This window comes from Belonocnema kinseyi, chromosome 3, assembly GCF_010883055.1.
Source record: "Belonocnema kinseyi isolate 2016_QV_RU_SX_M_011 chromosome 3, B_treatae_v1, whole genome shotgun sequence".
NCBI classification, from domain to species: domain Eukaryota; kingdom Metazoa; phylum Arthropoda; class Insecta; order Hymenoptera; family Cynipidae; genus Belonocnema; species Belonocnema kinseyi.
In genome coordinates this window covers 70417891-70427903 of record NC_046659.1, presented here as the reverse complement: position 1 = coordinate 70427903, position 10013 = coordinate 70417891, and the positions used below count along the sequence as shown (strand labels likewise).

At 33.8% G+C, this 10013-nt stretch overlaps 1 protein-coding gene across 1 annotated transcript; it reads left to right on the top strand.

The window, feature by feature from the left end:
- The first annotated feature begins 6976 nt into the window (after nucleotides 1-6976).
- On the top strand, nucleotides 6977-7819 carry LOC117169871. The gene has a single exon (XM_033356378.1). The coding sequence runs from the start codon at nucleotides 6977-6979 to the stop codon at nucleotides 7817-7819; it is 843 nt and encodes a 280-aa protein (XP_033212269.1).
- The last annotated feature ends 2194 nt before the right edge of the window (nucleotides 7820-10013 follow it).

The following is a 10013-nucleotide window of genomic DNA, read 5'->3' as shown; positions in this document are numbered from 1 at the left end:
GTGATTTATAAAGAGCCTATTTCCGTAAATATTAATCAATGTATCTAAAGACAATACTGAATATTCAAGAAATTTCAAAGATCTTTTTAAAGAATCAAAAAAGGTTGAAAGATTTGCAGGAGATTTTATAAGATTTTGAGACGCTTTAAGAAATTTTAAAGAATGTCTAGCAAATTACTGAAAAGTTATTTACAAAAATTTCTATAAAATTAAAGAGATTTCAAGGGATTAAAAATTCCAAGATTTTAAAGAATTTAAGAAAATTTAAAGCATTTTAATTAATTATAGTCAATTTCGAAAGATTTTACAGAATTTGAAATAAGTTCAAAAAAATTTTGAAGAGTAAAGATTTTCAAGAAATCTTACAGGATTTCTAAGAATTCAAGTGATTTTAAGAAAGTAGTAGGGACTTGACTGGATTTTTTGTTTCTATTTAAAGGATTTAAAAATAATTCAAAAAGATTTAATGATTTACCAGAAATTTTGTAAGATTTTGAGACAGTTTCAGTGATTTTAAAGAATGTCAAGCTATTTATTGAAAATTTATTGAAAAACATTTCGAGGGATTTGAAAAAAACTCGAAGATTTTAACGATTTTCAAAAGATTTAAAAAATAAATAAAATACAGAAAACTTGAAGGAATTTAATTAATTTTAGTCAATTTCGAGAAACTTTAAAGGATTTTAAACGATTGGAAAGTTGCAGAGATTTAAAAAAAATCGGAGGATTGTAAGGATTTTAAGAAATATTACAGGATTTTTAAGAACTCATGTAATCTCAAAGAATTACTAGGGACTTGACAGGATTTTAGAGTTTCTTTTTAATGGATTGCAAAAACAATTCAAAAATCTTGAAGGATTTACAAGAGATTTTATCAGATTTTAAGACAGTTTTGGTGACTTTAAAGAATGTCAAGCGAGTTATTGAAAAAGATTTCAAGGGATTTGAAGAAATTAAAAGATTTTAAGGATTTTTAAAAACATTTCAAAGAATTTAAAGGATTTGCATAAACTTTATTGAATTTCGAGAAACTTCAAAAAAATTTTAATGATTGTAAAGAAGTTGCAGGGATTTCAAAAAAATTCGCACGATTTTAAGGATTTTCTAGAAATCTTAAAGCATTTCTAAAAATTTAAGTAATTTTAAGGAATTGCTAGGGACTTTTGACGGGATTTTAGAGTTTCTTTTTAATGGATTGAAAAATATTTCAAAAAGATTTAGGGATAAACAATAGAATTCATAAGATTTTAATACAATTTTAATGATTTAAAGAAATGTAAAGCGAGCTATTCAAAAGTTATTTATAAAGATTTCAAGGGATTTTAGAAAATTCAAAAATTTTAAGGATTTTTGAAAGATTTAAAAGGATTTAAAGGATTTGAATCAATGTTAGTAAATTTCGAGAAACTGCGAAAGATTTTAAACGATTGTAAAGTTGAAAAAATTTTTTTTTTAATCGAAAGAGTTAAAAGATTTTCAAAAAATCTTACTGGATTTCCACGAATTCAAGTGATTTTAAGGAATTACTAGGGACAGGACGAGATTCTAAAGTTTATTTTAAAGGATTTAAAAATAATGCAAAAAGATTTAAGAATTTACAATACATTTTATAAAATTTTAATACAATTTGAATGAATTTAAAGAATGCCAAGCGAGTTATTGAAAAATTTTAACGACTTTCAAAAGATTTTAAAAAAATTAAGAAAATTTAAAGGAATTGAATTAATTTTAGTCAATTTCGAAAGATTCTAAACGATTGTGAAGTTGAAGAGATTAAACAAAAATCTCAGGATTTTAAGACTTTCAAGATATCTTACAGGATTTTAACGAATTCAAGTGATTTTGAGGAAGTACTAGGGAATTGATCGGATTTTAAAGTATTTTTTAAAGGATTAAAAAATAATTCAAAAAGGTTTAAGGATGTACAATAGATTTTATAAGATTTTAAGTTATTTTTAAATTCTTTAAGAATAATTTTAAAATATTTCAAAGGATTTGAAAGAATTCGAAGATTTTAAGGATTTTAAAAATATTAAAAATAATTTAAGAAAATGTAAAGGATTTGCATTAAGTTTATTCAATTTTGAGAAACTTCAAAAGATTTAACTGATTGTAAAGGAGTTGCAGGGGTTTCAAAAAAATTTCACACGATTTTAAGGATTTTCAAAAAATCTTACAGGATTTCTAAGAATTCAAGTAATTTTTAAGAATTAATAGAGATTTGAGAGTTTCATTTTAAAGGTTTTAAAAATACACTCAAAAAGATTGAAGGATATACAATACATTGTATCAGCTTTTAAGACAATTTTCGAAAGTTTAAAGAATGTCAAGCGAGTTATTGAAAAGTTATTAGTTAATTAAACTTTTTAAGGATTTAAAAAGAATTCAAAAAGACTTAAAAATTTACAGGAGATGTTATCAGATTTTAAGTCAGTTTAGTGACTTTAAAGAAAATCAAGCAATTTTAAAAAATTTATTAAAAAAACATTTCGAGGGATTTGAAACAATTCAAAGATTATAAAGATTTTTAAAAGATTAAAAAAAAATTTAGGAAAATTTAGGAAAATTTAAAGGATTTGAATTAATTTTAGTCAATTACGAGAGACTTTGAAAGATTTTTAATGATTGTAAAGTTGAAAAGATTTAAAAAATCGGAGGATTTTAAGGATTTTCAAGACATGTTACAGGATTTTTAAGAATTCAAGTGATTTTACGGAATTACTGGGGGCTTGACGAGATTTTAAAGTTTGTTTAAAAGGATTTAATAATTCGAAAAGATTTGAGGATTTACAAGAAAATGTTAGAATACTTAAATTGAGTATGAATAATTATGAAATAATTTTGAATTTAAAACGTTCAAATTCTAAATATTTCAGACAGGTAAAATTTAAAAAAGGACAATATTTCGTTTGTTTCACATGATTAGAAATTTCTCAAATTTTAAATTATTTACAAATTATTTTCAAAACTTCTAAATATCTTTTAAAATTATTCGAATTTATCCTAAAAATTTTAATGAACTCTGTAGAATTAAAATACACACCTAAAATTATTATATATTATTTTGTTTTGAAGCAAGACAAAATCTACATTTTGTTGACAAAATTTAAAAATATTTTCCATATTGCAATTCTTTTTTAATTTTTTCAAAATGTCTAGAAAATCATAAAACTGACAGAAATTTTCTCTAAATTATTCAATTGTTATTTATTCATCAACATTTATCTTTGTTTTAAAATTTTGTGTAATGTCTGTTGAAATTTTTTTTTAATGAACAGTCATTAAAAAACATTTCGCTTTACATTTTTAGGAATCTTTTTCAAATTTGCAAACGTTTTTTAAATTTAAAAAATCTAAATAAGTTATGAAATAATTCAAAGTTTTCCTAAAACTTTTAATAAATCATTTAAAATTAATAAAAATCGCTTTAGTATCTTCCAGATTACATATTTTGTTTACAATTTGTGAAATCTTTTTAAATTTTTTCTTCAAATTTATAGTTTTAAATAAAAAATAATTTTCAATTTTCTCTTCAAATTTATATTTTTAAATAAAAAATCATTTTCAATTTTTCTAAGAATCTTAATACATTTTTTAGTATTATTATTTATTATTTTTTGTTCGAAATTATCAAAAATCTACATTATATGCTTTCGGCCGATATACGGCATCCCTATGAGAGAAGCTATTGCGTATCCGCCTTAACCTTCCAATCTCTTTCTAGCCTCGCAGTCCCCCCTCTCTCTTTCTCTCTCTTGAATGTTCACCGGTAAGTGCGGCAACGCCGTCTATCTCATAGCGTTGAGTACTTCCGCCGCGTTAACATCTCTCTCTCTCTCTCAACTTCGGTTATATTTTCATTTGTTTCAGTGTTTCGAACTTTTCTGTTTTGGTGCTCGGGCGTTTCAGTGTTGTGCAATGTCCGATTCGAGGGAAGAAGGTCCTGAAAAGGTTCGCGAATGTGTAAATCGTGAAAATTCGCCCTTCGCACACAGTGCATCCGAACGACGCCGCCGACAATATGACGCCGAGAGTGAGGACGAGAGCATGGCCTCAACAAAAAGGCCCAGATTCAGCTTCAAAACTCAGCTCCAGAACCTGCAAACCCAGATCAGATCCTTGGCTGGGCTGCTTTCACAAGAAGCTCAACCCCAAGGTGACTCTCAGAGTTCGACGTCTAGACCTTCACAGAACGCCAGAGTCTTGCACTTCGGAGACCTGAAAACTAATATTGATGAAAAGAAGGCTACACGACCAGCTAAGAAGGAGCGCCTGGAGGCCCTTGATTCCTTACAACATTTCAATTCTCCGGAGTGGAAGGACTTAAGATTTTCGAACGCTTTGAGGGATTTTATCGCTTCTCCCGGTTTCACCGATCTAAAGGTAAATTAAGAACTTTGTCACCTTGATAGGAAAAAAGATCCTTTCTTAGCGACTGACAGGGTCCTCGCCGGTTTGTCCAATGCGTTTCTTGAGCAGAAGGAACTTTTGAGATCGAGTCTGCAATCCATCATCGACGGGTCTTTCTCGAACCCGGATATCCTCAATCCTGATACACTGTTCGACAGTTTCGAATCTCTCTTTGGTGCGGAATCTCAGATCCAGAAAAACTTCGACCAGATCATACAAGTAATGTGTGGCAAGAGAGGACAGGGCATAGAGGCCAGAAGAGAGCATCTTCTTTCCGAGCTACGTAATAAGAACGTCCAGATGGCTCTTCGCAAGTTTCCTCCCAGTTCCGAATACCTTTTTAATAAGGGCGATCGCTCTGCTTTAATCCAATCTTTAGGTGGCTCTCAAAACTGGTTAAACACGCCAGCTTATATAACCTCAAAAAAGAGTTATAGAGGAGACGTTGCCCCTCGCAACTCATTCTCTTCTCGAGCGGCTCAGACTTTAGCGGGACCATCACTGTCTTCTAGATCTAATTTCGATTCCCGTCGGAACAGTGCAAACACTAAAGGCGCATTTCAAAGGCCTCAGTATAATCCTAAACCTTCTGGCTCCTTTCGCAAGAAACCAGCTGATAAGTGACAACCAACCAAACCCTGTCTTCTCAGGGGGCCAATTGTCGCTTTTCAAAAAGAAGTGGAGAGACATGGGTGCCCCGCCAAATATTCTGAAGCTTATCTCTGGCGTCCGAATCCCCTTAATCTCGAGACCAAACATTCTGGCAAATTGGAATCGCTCCAGATTCTCCACGAATTTGTCTTCACAGATGTCTCAGGAAATAGAGATCCTAAAGAAGCAGAAAGTAGTGGAGCTTCCACCACATCCAGGCCCAAGCTTCATCTCGACAATGTTCCTCCTACAGAAAAGCAGTGGAGGACTCAGGCCGATTTTCGACTTACGCGGCCTCAATAAACATGTCAAGGTAAGAAAATTCCGACTTTTCTCTCACCTAAAGGTTCCCGATTTTCTCCAAGATGGAGACTGGGTGACTCGCATCGACTTGTCCCTAGCCTTCCTCCACGTACCGATAGCGGACTCTCATCGATGTCTCCTTCGTTTCGTCTACAACAAGGAGCTGTTTCAGTGGACAAGCTTGCCCTTTGGCCTTTCCGCTGCCCCTCATTCTACGATCGCGAGGTATAAGGGTAGTCGTATACCTAGACAATTTTCTCCTCGTCTCTCAAGACAGGAACAAATTAAAGACACAAATCGTCGAGGCAGTGAAACTGCTGGAATTTCTAGGCTGGAGAATCAATCGGGACAAATGCGTTCTGAACCCTGGTCAAAAGATCGAATTCTTTGGAATACCAGGAACAACCTCATGAACCTCCCGCAAAAGAAGGTTCAGAAGATTTTGGTGCTATCCCAAAGGTTCATCTCCCAAGGACACTGCTCATTGAAGGATCTTCAACGCCTACTAGGTCAGCTAAATTTTGCCAATTTCGTCGTGCACAGAGGGCGACTTCATTGCCGCCACCTTCAAAGGTTCTTGACCAAATTCTGACAACACAGACCACGGCAGAAGCTCGCAGTTACTCCTCAGGTGATCCAGGAGCTGACGTAGTGGCAGACAGCCATATCTTCTTCTGCCCCTTTACATAAAGCACCCATAACGAACTTTCTCACAACCGACGCTGCAGATACAGGTTGGGGAGCCCAGCTCGTCGATCTCCACATTTCCGGCCCATGGTCCGAGTCCCAGAAGAGCTGGCATTCCAACAAAAAAGAAATGTTCGCAGTTCACGCCGCTATAGAAAGGATGTCTCTTCAACTTTGGAACACTCACATTCTACTGCAGACGGACAACCGCACTCTCGTAGCTTATGTCCAGAAGGAAGGAGGCACAAGGTCCCTCTAACTCCTGAATCTATCAACTTCTCAACACTATGGACAGAAGCAACATCACCCTCTCTGCGGTGTACCTACCAGGAAGATACAACGGTATTGCGGACCGACTATCGAGGGGAAAACCCCTCCCGGAGTGGCATCTGCTACCCTGGGCAACGAAGAGCATCTTCGCCAAATGGGGCGTTCCAGACGTCGATTTCTTCGCGTCAGCAAGGTCAGCAGTAGTAAAGCGATATGTATCGCGAGACTGCAACGATTGTCACGCCTTATTTATAGACGCCTTCAGTCAGCCTTGGCACTGCAAGCTCGGATGGCTCTTCCCACCACCCTGCCTCATACCCAGAGTCCTCGCTCACCTAAACAAGTGCAAAGGACAATTCCTTCTAGTAGCGCCAAAGTGTGAACAGACCTTCTGGATGTCCGATTTATCGAGCAGGAGCAAGGAACCGCCACTAACGATTCAGAACTTAGAGAGCTCCCTGATCGACACAACCACGAACCAGCCTCCTCAGCAAGTTGAACGTCTCACACTCCAGGTTTGGAGAATTGGGTGTGGCAGGACCTCGTTAGAGATTGGTCCCCTAAAGAACAAGAACTGATCCGAAATAGCTGGAGATATTCAACCCTTGAGACATATAAGGCTCCGATCCGAAGATGCCTTCGCTGGTCTGAGAAGATGGGGGTGAACCCAAGATCTCTACAAGGTCAGAACGTGGCTAGATTTCTAGCGGACTTGTCAATTACCGAAGGTCTGTCCTATAACACAATTCTCCTTCATAGAGCTGCCATAACTACCTTCTGCGCTGGTGGACCTGCCTCAGACGCATCTACTGACTTTCTAGTTCGACAAACCCTCAAGGCTATCTCGATTGCTAAGCCTCGTGAGATCAAATCCCCTATCTGGGATGCTCGGATTCTTCTCAACTGGCTAGCTAAACCTACGGATACCTTATCTTTATTTGAGATTTCCAGGCGGACAGCAACCCTACTCCTATTAGCTTCTGGACGACGAAATCACGATCTGACACTTTTAAGAATGTCAAAAGACTACCTAGAGAATCGAGAAGATGATATAGTTATGTGGCCAACCTTCGGCTCTAAGACGGACCGAGTTTCTTTTAGACAATCGGGTTGGAGGATTTCCAAACACCCGAATATCTGGCTGTGTCCTATCACATGGATCAGGACAAAGCTTAAAAGGGCACAGGAAAGAAGAAAAGATTTCAATGTCGATGCTCTTTTCATAACCATCTATGGAGACGTTAAGCCTGCGTCTAGAACTGTCATCCCTAATTGGATCAGATCAGTCCTCAAGAAAGCCGGAATAGATGCCTCACCAGGAAGCATTCGTTCAGGGATAGCCTCACGAAGTTGGCTAGACGACCTCCCTGTCCAGGACATTCTAGACCGTGGTAACTGGAGATGCTCCGAAACCTTTAAGAAACATTATTACCGTGAAGTTTCAAATGACAATCAGCTCGATCCTAGTTTATCTTTTCCGAAGTTTACTCCTATTTAAAGAAATGCTGGAGATGAGTCTAATAATTATCAGTTTATGTTTACGAATCGCCTCAGTTAAGGTCAAGTTTAATATTTCTTCTTTACTTGTTTGCGTTATGGTTTATCCCCTTTTGTTCAACAATGTAGAATTCTATTAATAGACAATAATAAATATATATTCAAGTCTTTTCTATCAACCCTTTCAAATTATCACATAGCGTTGAGTTCACCAGTAGATAACGAACACGTCTCTCATAGGGATGCCGTGTGTCGGCCGAAAGCATATAATGCTAGCGTTTTGAATTACAACAAAACGCGTATAATGTGCGAGAAGCCGATATACGGCATCCCACTAAAGGGTCTTACTGGATGAGAGCCGCTATGATGTAGACGGCGTTGCCGCACTTACCGGTGAACACTCAAGAGAAAGAGAGAGGGGGGACTGCGAGGCTAGAAAGAGATAGGAAGGTTAAGGCGGATACACAATAGCTTCTCTCATAGGGATGTCGTGTATCGGCTTCTCGCACATTATACGCGTTTTGTTGTGATTCAAAACGCTAGCATTATGTTTTAAATTTTTTGAAATCTCTTCAAGTTCGAAATTATTTTGGAATTTCTTCAAAACTCATAAATTTCTCTCAAACTTACTCGAATTTTGTCTAAATTTTTCAATTGTATTTTATTTATCAACACTTATTTAAGCTTTAAAATCTTTTATAATGTTCGGTTCAAATTAATTTTGTAAAATAAATAATCATTTTAGATTTTCCCAGAAATCTTACATTTTTTTAAGTATCTTAAAGGCTTTCATTATCATTTAAAATACTTTACAATTATATTTCCAAATCTGCGAAAATCTATATTTTGTTTAATAATTTTTAATTCTTTTCAAGTTTGAAATTGAATATTTTCAAAAATTCAAAAAAAATTCTCAAAATGACTTGAACTTTTTCCGAAAGAATAAATATTCAACTGTAATTTACATATCAAAATTCAACAATTTACGTTGCAAATCTTTTTTTTTTTTAATAGACCAATTGAAATGGTAACGTTGACCTTGACCGTTTAAATTTGGTTCTCTGAAAATTAAACGATTCAAGGGCCTTTTAATACAAAACTTTATATTTAAAATTGTTTAATTTTTAATATTTTATTTATAATGGTTGATATTAAATATTCGTAAAGATTTTTCACGGTAAATGAAATTAAAAAATTCAAACACTTAAGCTAAACATTTTTCCATTTGAAGTAATAAAAAGTGAGTTGCAAATAATTTTAAGCTGAAAATATAAAAATTGAACGATCACATTTTTGTTAGAAACTGAAACACTTGTTGAATTAAAAGTTACAGTATTTTGTTTCAAATAGATTTAAAATCCAGGAAAAGCCTTTAAATTTTCTTTCAAAATCGTCAAAAATCTTTTAAAATCATTCGAATTCTTCCTGAATTTTTTTTGAAATCCTGCAAAATTAAAAATCTTCCAGATTTATTTTTGGCAATTTTCGAAATCTTTTCAACTTTTTCTAAATATTCTCTCAAAATTAATTTTTTAAACTAAAAAATCATTTGCAATTTTTCTAGGAATCATAAGAAAATGTTTTACACTCTTTTGAAGCCTTTCAATAATTCTTAAAAAGATTCTACATTTTTTCTTCGAAATTTGCAAAAATCTATACATCATTTTAGACTAAAAAAATATTTTAAATTAAGTAATAAGAGCCTTTATATATGAATATATTATTTTGAAGTTATTTTTAAATTGAAAATAATTGATAAAGTTTTGTAAAATTAATTATTATTTAGTATTTACTTATAAATCCTCGATGCATGGGTAATTTTTTTAAATCATAAATTATATTAATATTTGATGAACTAAAAAGTTTAAAAAATATATGTAAACTTGTCGATTTGAAACGCTACCAATTTCGAACCTTTTACGACTTAAGGGCATGTGACACAGCTAAATACCTATATTACCGACGACAGTTTTTCAGTTCACTGAATGTTTTTTTGAACCTAAGAACTTTTTTTTGTAAATAAATTATCGAGCTGAAACTTTGGGAAATGTATTAGAGTACAATAATGTACGTTTAGGTACTGCATTTTGGTGGGAACTTCACTGAAAATTATTTCATCTTTTTTCTGAACCTCAACATTTTTTGAACGTTCGAACTTTTTTTTATACATAAAATATCGGTCTCAAACTTTGAGA